Source organism: Lutra lutra, chromosome 5 (genome assembly GCF_902655055.1).
Source record: "Lutra lutra chromosome 5, mLutLut1.2, whole genome shotgun sequence".
In the NCBI taxonomy this organism is placed as follows: Eukaryota; Metazoa; Chordata; class Mammalia; order Carnivora; family Mustelidae; genus Lutra; species Lutra lutra.
This window is the reverse complement of record NC_062282.1, coordinates 125,097,823-125,114,363: the sequence shown is the minus strand read 5'-3', so window position 1 is coordinate 125,114,363 and position 16,541 is coordinate 125,097,823. Positions and strand designations below refer to the sequence as shown.

Genomic DNA, 16,541 nt, shown 5'->3' with positions numbered 1-16,541 from the left:
TTTATCAACTTATATGCTCACAGAAAATCATTTATTGAGTGATAAATTTATGCCAAGGACAAGGAAATTGTCTAAATGGGCATTCCCTTCAGTATTGCACACTTTATGGCAGGAATGAATATAAAAAATAATGATCTAAATTTGACTAACTTCCCCAAATGCTATTCTTCTGATACTTGCTGGTAAGACTATAAAGAACTACTTTGAACTTGCATTTAGCTATCTTGATTCTGTTCCTTCACTGGGCTTTGAGAAGTCTGATCTTTGGACTATGTTTAGTTTGTATACTTTGCTAGCAAGCATTTTACATTATTGAATGGATTATAGATCACATCTGTTGGTCCTTACTCCTCTTGAAATAGATTTTAGCACAATTCCTATTTGGAAGGTTAATGTAACCTGACTTATTGATGGAAACTGGGCATACTCATTTGTAAATTGTCCACATCAAGCTAAAATAAGGTCATCAGACCATTAGAAGAGTTGTTTACATTTTGTCATTGTAAAAGGGACTTTTATCAGGAAGTTGTCTTTATGTTATCTGGGAATGTGGAAATATAATCTCTAAGTACCTTCTTGGAATAATGTTTATGAAAAGAAAAAAATTGCATGGATAAAATACTGCTATCATTTTCATCTTTCAATATCTAGCCCATTTTGGTAAGCTTTAGGATTATCTTCCCCCACTTGCTTTCAATGATTTATTTCTTTTCTTGTAGGACTCCACATATTCTGATAAATGGTTTGTTTCCTTTTAATCTTAGTAGGAAAAATGTAAGTTTTCCATAATTTTTGACCTTCAGAAAGCAATCTGATCTCATAGTGGGAATCACACACAAGGCATGTTAGCATGAACCTTATTTAATTCTATCATCGTGTTTCAAAAGACCATCCCCCTTCTGTTTCCAGTATTTCACCTTTCAGACATCATCACTTCCTCATTCTGGCAGTTCAGGTCATAAATCGGTTGTCTTTCAGAGTTCAATTGGGTTAAAAAAGAAGGTCATTAAAACCTGTGGCTTTACATCTACTTACTTTTTTTTTTTTCCACAGCCCCCATGCTCCAGTTCAAGTTTTTAAGTATAATCTTTGAGCAGTCCCCAAAGATACAATCTTTAATATCTTTTTTTTAAAGATTTTATTTTTAAGTGATCTCTACACCCAATGTAGGGCTCAAACTCACAGGCCTGAGATTAAGAGTTGCATGCTTGGGACACCTGGGTGGCTCAGTGGGTTAAAGCCTCTGCCTTTGGCTCAGGTCATGATCCCAGGGTCCTGGGATTGAGCCCTGCATCTGCTCTCTGCTCAGCAGGGAGCCTGCTTCCTCCTCTCTCTCTGCCTGCCTCTCTGCCTACTTGTGATCTCTGTCTGTCAAATAAATAAATAAAATCTTTAAAAAAAAAAAAAGTTGCATGCTTTGCCAACTGAGCCAGCCAGGCACCCCATCTTCAATAGATACAATATAGAATTCATCTATAATAATTTTTTCAATTCCCTTTCACCAAAATCTAACCAACATGTAATACATTTTTGGAATGATCCATTTAAATTCCATTTGGATTTATTTCATGGCAAATAAAGTCCTTTAAAGGATCCCCTCTGTTTTAATTTTTCTCTCATCTGAGCAAGATCCCATTTTCTTTTACTTTATTCTCTTCCACTAGTTTTATCTTTGAAATTATGATGGATAATTTTATAATTTTTAAATAGTCAAATAAATTCAATTTATTATGAATTTGTAAGTAGAGAAAATTTTCTGACCTCTAGATACAAGTATTATGGGAAATTGGATATGATGTTAAAATTTTGTCAGGGATGATTTTATCCAACAGCTCTATAACATTACTGAATGGATATGCTGCATGTGATGTCAGATCATACATTATAAAAGTGGGGATAGTTAATTACTACAAGCAAAACATAAGACTCCAGCTGCAAATGGAGGAACTCTCATGTCTCTCAATCTGAATTCAGATTACTTGTGACCTTTTAAAAATGAGAGTTTTAGATGTAGTAGGAGCCATACTAAAAATCTCATTTTATCATTGAGTAAACTAAAGCTGAATAAGTTTAAGTGGTTTGCCCAAGATCATATATTTAGTTTAAGGCAAAGCAAAGTCAAAACTCCAGCTTTTCCAGTGCTTATCATATTAAATACTGCCACTCAGAGAATGCCAAACCATGAGTATATTCCCTTTTATTAACACTAAAAATCTCTAAAACTGCAGCAGGAATAAATTAAATATGCACTCATTAACTATCTGCTGTGTATCCAAAACTGTGCTTAAATATCTTATTTGAGAGATAAAAATAAAAGACTCATTCATCTCTTTCTGTTGTCATTGTATGATAATGTTAAACTTCTCTATTATAAGAAGCAAATTATACCCCATCTTCTCTTTTTACAAATGAGGTGTATATAAATAATTACCTGGAAATTTTTCTAAGGCAAGTTTCTTTAATGTTGAATTTTCTTGTGCAAACCTTATGGGGATACAGGTCAGGAAGAATATTTTCTGTGTGTTCTACAGCTGGTGGTTTACTGGAGAGAGCTGGTGCTGGCTGCCAAGAGTGGATGGTACCATCTCGTCCCTCTTCACTGTTCACCTATGTCAGGTCCATAGCTTGAACTCAGGCCTGATGGGAGTTATTTACATTACAGAAGTTTGCAAAGGCTACAAATCAGCAATTCCTTCTGTCCTACTAGTTAATGTCTGTTGCTAAATAGTTACCAACACACCAGTGGACAGCACATTGGCTGAGCCAACTCAGACAAAGCATTTACCTCTTGAAATTTTCACTAGATCTACTGTGAAGTAGAAATTATGATATATACTACAGCCTCTATACGGGATTTTATGAGGAGCATATAACAATACTTTAAAACTGTGAATATGAATAACCAGAGTTATATTTTCACTAATAAAACGCAAGACACTTGGCAAAACCAACATAGTATAGATAGATCTTGAGTTTTCTAATGCTGTCAATGCTCCACCAGGCTATGTATCTGGCTAGACAAAAAGAAGGCTGAAATTCAGAGTTAAGGTCAGAGTCTAACTCCTGTAGTATAGAGATTTGGGGGCCTAACTTAGTATTCCTGTTCCCTTCTCCATGCCATGAGAACTCTACGACTCTGATGAATCGGGTTTTGAAGGTCAGTAAAACCATATAGAGCTCTACTTGCAAAGGATACCTAGAAAAAATACTGACAAATTGACCCCTTGAGGTCACAAATTCCTGCTTTCATTTTAATAACGCTTCCAAATACTTTCAGAAACTTATTCATATCTGCATGGAAATCCCCACCCTTTGATTCAGTGTCACTGCCTTTGACATTTGCAATGTGGTTAAGTAAGTTATATATTGAAACTACAAAATCATCTGACTTGGAGTACTTCTGAGAGTGTTCACGGGGAAAGTGGGTCAGCTCTTATTTACCTTTGAAAGAAACAAAAAAAAAGCCAGAAAAGCTCCATGTGTAAAATCACACAGACTGTCAATCATCAAAGCACCATACAGAACTTTTTTTTTTCCCCATATGAACCCTATGTTGAAAATGTACCAAGGAAATTACTATTCCAAGCTGAATTCTCTTGAGAAGCTAAACAATCCTGTTCCTTTTTAGTTAAAATTGAAGTCATCATAGCCAGCTAGGTGTGGGCTTAAAATCTGGTCCTGTCGCCGGCAATCTCCATGACCTTAAACTGGCTGTTTAACCTGCCCAAGACTCAGTGTCCTCATCTGGGAACTAGCATCCATCCATTCACGGGTTTGTGATGAGGGTTAAATGAAATAAACAGCATAGTTAGAGCTCTTGACACGCTCTCTAGTCCTTTATAAACACTCAATAAATTAGTATTACCGTTGCTACCTTGTATGATATCGCTTAAATGTTTCTTCCTGGATTCACTCCTAGCTTGCCAAAAAGTATGAAATCTGCCTTTCTCATCCCCTTGCTTCCTCTATGAAAGGGAGATCGAAGATCCATCGCTTTTTCCTTTAATGGGATACTATAAGAGTTAATTCATGGTGGACTGTTATTCTCTGTGAGTACAGTGCTGGAAGTTTTTGTTTGTTTGTTTGTTTTTAAATCATCACCAGCCCTACTGTTACAGAAAGACAAATCTATTTCATAATCTTAGTAAGAGGTAGTAAAACAGTTCTATTTATTTTTAATTTTTTTCCCATATAATCACATTTAATTGTTGTCTTTGGATATTTTCATTCATCTATATTTTTTTATTTAAATTCAGTTAGCCAACATACATAGTACATCATTAATTACTAAAGGAGTTTTAAAACAAAATTAAGTTTTCTGCACTTTAAAAAGTAAATTTATGAGATGGAGCATACCTCAGACTGGAGATACAAGGGAAGGATTGTGTGAACAGTTGAAAATGAAACAGTGGAGATACTCCATTTCAATATGCCCAGAGATGACTGCCTTAAGTTTTGTATTATACAGCCTATGCCATGTCATTTTTCTAAGAATGAGCCAACATATTAACAAATATGAAAACTTGTGTATAATATTCAGGTATTATTTAAAAATTTGTTTTGCAGCATGGAGTATAGAATTGGGGAGATGAACCCATCTTCAGCAAAGATGAATTATAGAAAGCTAATTCTTTTATAGTAACTCAAACTTCTATAGATCTCAAATTACTATATATATTTCAGACCCAGAAACCATATTATTTATCCTTAACAAAATCTTCCTGCAGGACAAGCACAAAGCTCGGTTGTGGGAAGGTAAATAGGAGAGAAGAAATAGTATGCACAGGCACCCCATGCTCTGTACTTCATATCACATTCCAGAGAAAGGAATTGCTGGGTTCATAAATAGAAACTTTGCATATAATATAATACTAAAACTGGCACAGAGGGATTCCACATTCTAGAATATTTTATATTATATTTTATATTCTTCTAGAAGTTTTCATGTTTGATTTTTAGAGGAAAAAAATACTACTTCTAAATTTTAGACTCCTTTGTTTAAATATAAATGCAAATTAATGTTCCTTGTTTGCCAAAATGTTGAGTGTGAACTGTCATAAGTATATCAAATGCTGAATGCTGTTGAAAGTAAGTTTTTTTCCTTTTATTTTGAAAATGTTGGTTGCTTGAAATAATATGTTTTGGCTTCTTGGGTGATTATTACCTAATTTTATATATTTTTTAAAGATTTTACTTATTTGACAGACAGAGATCACAAGTAGGCAGAGAGAGAGGGGGAAGCAGCCTCCCTATCAAGCAAGCAGAGGCTCAATCCCAGGACCCTGGGATCATGACCTGAGCTGAAGGCAGAGGCTTTAACCCACTGAATCACCCAGGTGCCCCCATTACCTAATTTTATTATGAGATAAAATCTAATCTAGTGTGGTGTTTAATATCAAAACTACTATATTAAGTACTTTTTTTGCTTTCAGTATATTAAAACCTGAAAAAAGTTGAAGAGAACAGAATGAGGAGAAGGTAGCAGAGAAGAATCAAGAGCGTTTCACCCAGTTTCTAGCAGTGTGCAGTTTCATGGAGAAAGATGATTTGAAACAGCCATAGAATCTTACAGATAGAGGAAACCCCAAGGCCATACAATCAGGTGTTTTTGTTTCTCAACTAAGGAAACATGCCCATTGAGGTTAAATGACATGACCACAATTCTCCAGGCAATATGTAGTTATACAAAGCACCCAGAGAGAAGTGGGATGTGTGAGTGGGACTGAGGAATGGGTTATGGGATATGCTAAAATTCAGTTAATATTACTTACTGTGTGTCAAGCGTGTGCAATGACCTTCACACTTACTATCTCTTTTGCATTATCATAACAACCTTAAAGGTTAAATATTAGTAACTGAGGTCCAAGGAAGTGAAGTAGCTTTCCCAAAGACTCAACTATTATATCATAGAGTCACACTCACATCTTGTGACACGGATTTGGTAGGCAAACATGGCAAATATTGAGTTAGTTTGAAATAAGAAATGGGATGGATATGTTGGAGGAAAGGGAGGTAAGACGCCTTGCTTGGCAAAAACAGAGAAGTAGTGGGAAGCGCTGGGAAGTAGTGAGGCCAATGGAGGCTATTGCATCGATAAAAAGTTAGAAAAGTCGGGGCGCCTGGGTGGCTCAGTGGTTTAAAGCCTCTGCCTTAGGCTCAGGTCATGATCCCAGAGGCCTGGGATTGAGCCCCACATCGGGCTCTCTGCTCAGCGGGGAGCCTGCTTCCCTTCCTCTCTCTGCCTGCTTCTCTGCCTACTTATGGTCTCCGTCTGCCAAATAAATGAATAACATCTTTAAAAGAAAAATTAGAAATGTTCAATTTACACTTAAAATCCAGGGTGAGTTTGTTTCGCCCTACAAAACAGAGTATTCCAACACTGTAGCAGAAAGAAGGGGAGGGAGGGAATTAATAGTATCTGAAATAAAACTTAGCCTCGCTGGTGAAAAACATTCTGTGTATGAATGATCATAATATATATTAAGATCCAAAACAGCCAGGGAAACAAGGGGATGCAGCACATTATAACGGTAATTATCACTGTGTAGTTGGATTATAAGGAATATTTTTCTTCCTCGTTCATTTCTTTTTTCTTCAAATTTTCTACAGGGAGCCCACATTGATTTTATGATAAAAAAAATAAATCTATAAAAAGAAATACATACATGGAAACTAGATTATTTGCTGAATTGAAAACATTGCCAATTTTAAACTACAACGGAAATGAATTTGAGATAAAATTTAGAAAAGCTTATACTGAATTAGAATATAAATAGTTCATTATTTTATATATGCATTATTTTCGGTTCTTTTTTTTTTCCTAATTAGGGTTAAAAACTTAAGTTAGCATTCTATTTTTGATTAACTCTTCACAAGAAATTTGTGGTTTTTAAATGTCAGCTTGTACATAACTAGATACTTCCAGATACGGATTTTAAAATTGTTCTCTGGATTTTGGCTTGTAAAGTTGGCAGATATTCTCTAACTGACTGTGCTAATAGAATTTAAAAAGAATATCCATTTTTGTCCTTTTCACATATGGAACGTGTTCCTGGGCAACTACTGAATATCAGTAATTTATGTTAGCCTATACAATTTCAAGCCCAACATTAGATTTATAATGAGCACATAGGAAATTCTTACTGACTATATTCGGATCAGTTCTTGTTTCTTTTTAACTTCACAGAATGTCATTAGCTGTGGCCTTAGTTCTCAACCTGCTTTCAAGTTTTGTTTCAATTTATCTGTTACATGTTGATACCATTTATTAAGGGCTGTTTGATAAATGGCATCTATTGTGTGCTTTTTCTCCGAAAATGTCCTGAAAATGGGTAGTTTATTATTTCTTTGAGATTATTCAAATTGTTACAAGTCAAACATCAGAGAGTGTTAGGAGTTCTAAAGCAACGTTTTTTCGCACCAGTCTTTGAACTGCATAGATTAAAATAACACGTCTCTAAAGCCTCTGTACCCATTATTTTCAAATAGGAGGCTTTGCTATTTGAGTTTAGTTTTCAAAACACCGTATTTATTAAAATCAATTAATTAATATCGTGGGTATATCTTCCCTATCCCCAAAGCCACAAATTTATTTCCTCTATAAAATCTCCTCTGAAATCGCATCACATACTTGAGAATTGTCCCAAGAATCACATTTTTCTCTTGCTTTCTTCTGGATGTGCTGACATCTCCATTCAGCTCATGGGCTGCTCTGCTTTTAGATGTCAGGTACTTGAGGGTAAGAAGATTTTCTGCTTGTGGTGTCACATGTGGTGTCCCAGATCAAAAAATGTTGAGTGACTGTGTATCTCTGACACTATTTTAAAACATTTAAAACAAAATGCCTTTGGCATTTTTTTCTAATATTGTAACTGCTGCTTTGTATTACATATAAAAGTTCCTTCGGTATTTTGTCTATGATTATTCATGGTTGAGTGGCTATCCAGAAAATTTCTCCAGAAAATGGAAAGCGTGTATTTATAATGTGTTCTTGAAGTCACATGTAATGTGACCTTGGAGTCCCTTACAAATAATATGCAGTATATTATTGCCTGATGATTTTTTCTTTCCCCTCACTTTAGAAATAAGATAATTTAGCACGACCTTTGTATTGCTGGACTATTCCCAATCATTGACATTCCCCAATAGAAATAATCATTTTTTGAGTTTGAACTTGCCTCAGCCTCTTTAGAAATTTATAAATATGTGCATTTTTTTAAACACTAACCAACTTTATCAACTGACATTTGTAATCACATACAGATCACATTCACAAAATTTTCCAATGATCATCATTTTGTGTTAGAACATCTGCTTTCTCAAAGCTGAGAGGGCTCTCGGCTATATCACACAGTCCCTTCAAAACCTTCAAACTGTAGTGTAAGCTCCTTGCACAGAACCAGTATCTGTGGTTTCTTCATGATGCTAACAATGTAAGTGCGATGGTTTTTGTTCATTAGCTGTGGAAAAATTCTTAAATAATAATCTGTGAAAACTCCTTATAAATCTCCTCTACTGAAAATAGGCTTCCTTAAAACACTTTTGGTAACAAAAGATCTACCGTGCCTTTCATATTGCTCAAAACATTCAGCACGTGGCCTTCGCCCAGCTAGAAAATAAAAAAATGTGAAAGGTCAGGGGCACCTGGGTGGCTCAGTGGGTTAAGCCTCTGCCTTCAGCTCAGGTCATGATCTCAGGGTTCTGGGATCGAGCTCCACATTGGGCTCTCTGCTCAGTGGGGAGCCTGCTTCCCCCCGCCCCCTGCCTGCCTCTCTGCCTACTTGTGATCTCTCTCTCTGTCAAATAAATAAACAAAATCTTTAAAAAAAAATGTGAAAGGTCAATCCCGGTTCAAAAGCGGGGGGGAGAGGAGTTCATAAGTGTATTTTCCCTATTTGGATGTAGGAATGTTTCAAAGTCCAGTATTTGTTGGTCAGCTTTTAGTAGACCAGGTGTATTTGGTGTCCCCATAAAGCTTCATAAATTATTTTTTAAAAAAGACAAAGAATATTATATAAAATCTAAGGCAAATATGTAAATACAGCAATGACTAGAATCTAGTAGAATCTTCCACCTTACGTTTGAATGGCAAGCAGGGTATATATATATCCCCAGGTAAGAGACAAGAGTTCAAACAAAAATTTTTAAAAAAATACATATTAGCTTTATTCTTTTTGTAATTGGGCAACTTTGAAAGTTAAAGAAAATCTACACCCTTCCTCTTTTAGCTGTTTCCACATAAGGTAATGAGTATGCCATGAAGTATTGGAAACCCCCTTCCTCGCCTGGGGTGATGATTAACTTGTGAATTTGCATGCTTTTCAGGTGAACAAAGTTTGGCAACAATGATGGATCTGAACATTTTGGAGTATTTTATTGCCTTTGAAAATGAATAGTATAAAATACTTATTAAATTTCTTTTACCTATGTAACAAAATGTTAAACTAAGTGGTGAATTGTTTGTTTATATGTTATTTGTTTTATGCTGTTTTTCTGTGGGTTAAGGCAGTATTTTTAATTTTGTAAAATGGGATTTGGACAATTGAAATTAAATAAGTCAGTATAAAGCAAGTGAAGTGTTTGTTTGGATTTTTAATTGAAATATCAGAGATTTTGAAAAACTTATGGGCAAAGTTTCAGAAATATGTTATTTCTGTAGCAGTCTTTCAAATGTTATTCATAATGATACTTTTCAAATTTAATTTTACTTCCATACCGCATAGTATATACTTTGCCGTAGGGTATGTTGTATGTTTCTCTAAATTCTTTTCTGTGTGTGTTTTTTCTTTTCCAGTTACTGGCTGACAAACAAAGTTCCCATCAAAAGACCCAGCACAGGTCTCCTCATGTATACACTTGCCACAAGATTCTGTGATGAAATCCACCTGTATGGATTCTGGCCATTCCCTAAGGATTTGAATGGAAAAGCCGTCAAATATCATTACTACGATGACTTAAAATATAGGTACTTTTCCAACGCCAGTCCTCACAGAATGCCATTAGAATTCAAAACATTGAATGTGCTGCATAATAGAGGAGCTCTGAAACTAACAACAGGAAAGTGTATAAAGCAATAAAGCACATTTGAAAACCTACAAACTGAATACAGACTTCTTTTCTGAAGATGCTTCCTAAGATTTGAAAATGGGATCCAAAACAAGACTGAGTGTCAGCATCCACCAAGTATCTAGATGCAAGGTGATAGAGGACATTTATGAGAAATCTGCTACCAGCTGATGAAATACCTGCAAAGTGCTCTAAAAAAACACATATGTTGACTTCAAGGGTCCTAGTAAGTGCCACTTCCACTAAGAACACAGTTTGAATGTATAATCAGTAGTGTTTACAAGATCCAACAATGCACTTGTCATTAGTTAATGAGACAAATGTGTTCATCACTGTTGGGCTGCCATGGCAACGCCAAGCACATTAAAAGAGTCGCCCAGGAACACAACTCAGCCCTGGGGATTAAACCATCCTTGTCAGCAGGAATCGAGATGGAAATAGTTTGAGCAGTGAAATCCGTAAGATGAAACAACTCAAGTAAATGCCTTCAGTCAGGACTCTGAGTCTGATCATGAACTTTATGTTTTTGTTTTTGTTTTTTGTTTTTGTTTTCTGGAGTCTCTTTTGGTTTGGGTATAGGGTGTTTAGAAATCTTTTCTGAGATAAATATGAATGAGATAAATAACCTTCAAGGAATCATTTTTAAAGTTCTTATATTTTTAAAGAGCAATCACATGACGACTTTGTAAAAGAGGTTTCTTTTGCACAACTCTAGACCTCCAGATTTTTTTCCAGGGGTGTAGAAGGTACCAGCTAAACTGTACCACTCAGTCATCTTGAGCCATTCTAAAGGAAAGATGTTCTATGTCATCTGAGATGGTAAAATTAGCAGAAAGAAAACAAGCACTTTTGGTACCAAAGATTGTGCTGATGTTTCTACACAACAAACCATTCTCCTTTCATGAAAATAATGTATTAATATATTATTATGCTACTAATATGGAAGTTGTCTTTAGAGATATTAAAGCTTTCAAACTCAAACTTTATCTTTATTTGAAGGAAGATTTCCATAGCTTTTACATTTCGTAATAATTTTGTGGAAGCATTTTGCCCTTTAGAATAAGTATTAGACTGATAGGGCTGAAATGAGACTTCCAGTTCTTTGATATTCCCCTTATTCTTCAAATGGAAAGATTGGCATTCTCTTTACATCACTGTTAAATTTTCTTAGTGCAGAAACAACATGATTAGTAGAATGTTGTCTTCATAAGAGATGATTAATTTTCAGAGGTTTAATAATGAATCTGTGTGTCAGTATTTGCACTTCAAGTGAATTAAATTGGCCAATATTTTCCTGTGGTTAAATTTATTCACATTATCACGTTAATGTGTTTTCAAAGAAGCACATGAGATTATTAAGAAATTGATTCAAAAAGTTTTAACATGTGATAGAATTGACCAAGAGGCCAGTTTTCTGTTAACTTATACTATACTGGTAGGTAATCCTAATGGCAAATTGTTTAGAAAGCAGGAGTACTATGTTCCCACTTCTACTCTTAGCCTGAAACACTTACGTGACTTACTGTTTCTTACGGAAAGCAGTCTGAGGAAAGAAGAAATAGTGTGGGGAATATGTATGTTTTGTTTCTTAGGAAAGACAGTCTGAAAAAAAAATAGCATGGAGATTTTATATATATCTATATGTTTATAGATATATAAATATATATATATATACACACACACATACATGTTCTCATAGAAAAGGATGTTCACAGTAGGACAGTTCTTAATATATTAATAATATGTGGTATAATTTTTAAAAATATGAGAACCTTGGGTTTCAGAATACTATTTTTTAGAATTCATGTGTCTCTAAGAAAACAAATAGAATGCATAAAGGAGATGCAGAGCTAAAAATGGACAGAACATGATGCACTTTTGTCATTAACCTCTTATCTATTGGAAATCTTAAAAGAATTAGGCACAAATTCTGAATGTAAAGATGAAAAGTCTGATCCACGTAACAAATCCAAAGTAGATGATTTATAGAACCTTAATTTTTACTACTTGTGGGTAAGCTTTTTGAGTAGGCTTTAATTTGAATTCAATAAAAGATTTGAAGTTACAAGTAAATTCTGATAGTCAAATCCACCTCAGAACTCATTCAAAGTATGTCTTCAAAAGCAGCAGCAAGGAACCTTGCCATTTTTATTGCATTATCAACAAATGTGTTTAAACAATTTTAAGGCCACAGCAAAAGCATCCCAGCCACTCACTGTTTAGTGCATTAATGTTTATCTCATAGATGCATTGAGTAGTGCCTTTTTAGCTTCGCATTGCTTTGTTGCCCTATACTTTGTGTTCTCTAAATAAATTGCCCAGTTCTAAAAATGTTCAGCATATAAAAAGGGCTTCAATATCGACTGAGACTACTTTTGTTCATCTCAGGGAACTTTCAATACTCAAGAATGAATTCAATTAAAGGCATTTAGTGCTCAAAGAAAACAAACTGTACAAGACCATTCCATTCCCTATTGTACAGCTTTCCATCTGCCCCACCACCTTCACAAGCTACTGTGGCCTTCTTACAGGGATGAGGCAAGGAGATCGCTGAAGGCTAAAAGCAAGCAAGAAGAAGAATTCCATGTAACCAATATGGGGCCAAAAGGGATCATGATAATATCAAATCATAAATACATACTTGAAACATCTGAATTTTTTTCTTTTGAGACTATCATATGTTCACAGCTTTAATTTTTTGTTTCTTTTTCACAATTTCCCCCTGTACCTGGCAATGCTCAGGCAGCTGATTGTGAAATATTCGTGTCCTTTAGAGAACGTGGTTGTTACTGTGCTGTTGACATGAATAGGCCATGGAAATATTTTCATCATTATTACCCAGCCTGTTCTATATTCAATATTAAGTTGCTGGAATTTAAAAAAAAAAAAAAAAAAAAGAATCAGTAACAGATTTTGGGGGCAAATCTAGTGATTCAGCCCACAGGACTGATGAAATTACTGTGGAAGTTTTTCTGTCTGAAGGAAGGTGCTGGGCATTCAAATGTCTTTATGTATTGTATATCATATGAAATGTATATCAACTGCTAATGGAAATTTCTACATATATGCTTACATAAGCAATTTATTTAAGCAATGCTGGGGGTAGTGTACATAAGCTTCTACACAGGAAAAGGGTGAACAAAGTAATTTATTTCTAATTGAGCCAGTTAGTCATTACTGCACACAATGTGGTATTTGGTTCATAAGAGTTGTTTTCATGTGCTTATTGTTGGGAGTATCTATAATTGTGGAAGAGGTATAGGAAAAGCTATGTATAGTTAGTTGTTACCTCTACGAGTGTGGAAGTTTTCCCATTAGACCTTATCAGTATACCAATGTTTTAAAAAAATTGAGTGAAAGAGGGTTATTGTTCCTATTTGATGACAGAAAATCCAAATAATGCCCACCTAGACATAGATATTTTATTATATATGTGCTATAGATATATCTATATAGTACAAATAGACATGTGTGATGCATATATACAATGTTATATATGTGTGTCTGTGTTATCCACACAGAGTCTGTAATATACACACACTAGATTCGTGTCATGCTAACATCTTCAGAGGCTGTACTGTTAAGCAGTCTGGAGATAAGACTACTTTAGAATAAAGAAGTTCTTTTGAGACTTCAGTTATTAACCTGCTTTAAGAGGGATCTACTTTATAACTGAATTCTATTGTTCATACTTAGAGTTTCAATAAGGGTCTAATATGGCCAAGTCTTAAAAAAAAAAAAAAAAAAGAAAAAAAAGAAAAATTTTAAAAAGTTTTCAAGCTGGCAATGTATTTAAATTGCAGTTTTCCGTGGCTCCCAGGCCCTGTGTCTCCCATTTAAGTAGCACCTTTTAATAAATGTTTCTTTGTGTAGGCAAAAGCACAAGTGTTTCAAATGTATATAGCAGGAAAAAAAAAGAGTTTACAGAGATAGCACTGCTGCACAGGATAATTGCTACTGAGTATTTCTTATATCATTTGTGGAATTGAAAGGTGAGATTTATTCTGTCAAGTTCATTCTGTTCAACACTGTTTCCTATGGTTTATGTATAGCAATTGGGTGTTATTGTTTTATCATTTGTAAAATTGTAAAATAAATTAAATCTCCCTTTTTTTTTTCCTAATTTTCTCTCATCTCTTATATCCAAGCCCCCCGGTTCCACTTTGTACAATAAGATAAGAGGACAGTTTTAAACAAAATGTAGCTAGTGCTTTTGTCTTCCCTGCCCCTCTGCTAGCCAGTGACAATCTGGCAAACCATTTATTTTTACAGCGTATGCACAGAAACACGAACAATATCGAAAGCCCCGTAAACATCAGGAAATCTTTAACAATTTTTGTTAAATTCGGTACATTCTGTTTCTGGTTCAGGGAATGGAGTGTTACACCAATTACATTTACATCCAATTTATCCTGCTGTCAGCGGGTCAATCTGGTTTCATGGTTGGAGAGGTCCATGGCTCCTCACACACCGCACATTCTTGTGGTAGCCCTTGACTTGTGATTTCAGCTGCTGTTACGTCCACTTACTACTGTTTGCAGTTCACATTCCAGGAGGTGATTCTGAAAACCTGCATATCTCAGTCTTCTTCCACGACTTTATCTAACTGCCAAATCTACATTTTCAGACTGCGCTGTTTTCTTCAGAAACTAATATGTTTTCATGAGGTCACTTTTAGTGTTCTGAAATTTTTGAGTATTTGCTAGAGACCAAGAGTGAACCATTAACAATGTTTAATGACAATAGATCTTAGTTGTATTTACATAATTACCTTTTATTTTCAAGGATCCATATACAATCGGTAATCCCTGTTGATTCTCGGGATAAAATCAGAACTCAGCATGAACCTGTGCAATGGATATGGCACTACCTCCGTTTTTCAGATGAGACTGAGAGGTTATGTGACTTGCTAAGGGTAACACAGTTCAGAAGTAAAAGAACCATTATTGAATCCAGCCAGTGTGACTTCAGTGCCCACCTTCTCGTAACATTTTGATGCCACGTCTTTTTAACTGACAAGAGGTTCCCTGCAAAACTAAGTTTGCAAACAGTATTATTTAATGAGCACAATGCTGAAACAAGTGAGAGAAAGACAAATGCCATATGATTTCACACATACGTAGCATTTAAGCAGCAAAACAGATGAACATATGAGAAGTGGAATAAAGGAGAGAGGGAAACAAACCTTAAGAAACTGAATGATAGAGGGACGCCTGGGTGGCTCAGTTGGTTGGACGACTGCCTTCGGCTCAGGTCATGATCCCGGAGTCCCGGGATCGAGTCCCGCATCGGGCTCCCAGCTCCATGGGGAGTCTGCTTCTCCCTCTGACCTTCTCCTTGCTCATGCTCTCTCTCACTGTCTCTCTCTCAAATAAATAAATAAAATCTTTAAAAAAAAAAAAAAAAGAAAAGAAACTGAATGATAGAGAACAAACTGAGGATTACCCCAGGGGAGTAGGTGGGGGATGGGCTAGATGGTGGAGGGTATTCAGGAGGGCACTTGTGTGGAGCACTGGGTATTGTATCTTACTGATGAATCACTGAATTCTAGTCCTAAAACCAATATTACACTATATGTTAACCAACTAGAATTCAATTAAAAACTTGAAAAAAAATTAATGAGCAAAGCTCAAAAGTATAGGCAGGTATTTAGGAGGAGTATATAACTTGGACTTTGGGACCATCTAACAAGCTATCCCTGTCTTCAAATAGAGCAAACGTCTCTAATGACAAGATCTGTGCCTTCCAGGCATAAACCCTACCAATTCTCACTCCAACTTCTTTCCTCATTTTTTTCATGCACGTTTATCATTACTCTTATGTTAGACTCTGACTGCGTATCACAAAATCTATTACATTACAGTTATTTAAAACTCTTAACTGTGAGATTCCTAAACAAACATGATTGAATTTGGGTGTTTCATTCATCTCTTTTAGTAACTACTTAACTATCTCAAGGTGGAAGTTCATGCATTTTACGTGTTTTTAGAACAATTTTCCCTGGTTTCTTTCTCTTTATGAGAAGGGGAATAACCTAATATCCAAATTAACAGAGCATCTTAATGATCTCTCCTATAAACTAGTTTCATCATGCATGAGCCCATGAAAGAAAAAAAAATCTTGGATATAAGAATAAAATTATTGCTTGATAATATATCAAACTAAGATATATCTTCGTCACTTAGTTGCTTAATTCCTGGAATCTCCATAAATGAATTATGTAAAATAAGTAAATGCTAATATGAATCTATTTTTTCTTTTTTTTTTTTTTAACTTTTTTCCTTCCAGATTGCTGATTTCTGACTCAATCACCAAAGTAAAATTTCTCAAGTAAACACAAGAGAATATTAGTCCGGGATATGTTCCACAAAAATATGCTCATTGAATGAGAATTCTGTGTATCTCTTCCTTGGATATTCTGAAAATACACCAACATATTAAAACATCTGAGAAATCTTACAATAAAGAAATTTCTT

At 35.1% G+C, this 16,541-nt stretch overlaps 1 protein-coding gene across 1 annotated transcript in view; it reads left to right on the top strand.

Annotated features, from left to right (window-relative positions):
* The window catches only part of ST8SIA4 (ST8 alpha-N-acetyl-neuraminide alpha-2,8-sialyltransferase 4), a 100,413-nt gene extending 86,225 nt beyond the window's left edge, over positions 1-14,188 (top strand). The window contains 1 exon segment of the mRNA XM_047729810.1: positions 9,794-14,188. Coding sequence (XP_047585766.1) covers positions 9,794-10,076 — 283 coding nt within the window. The 3' untranslated portion in view covers positions 10,077-14,188.
* Positions 14,189-16,541: the final 2,353 nt, after the last annotated feature.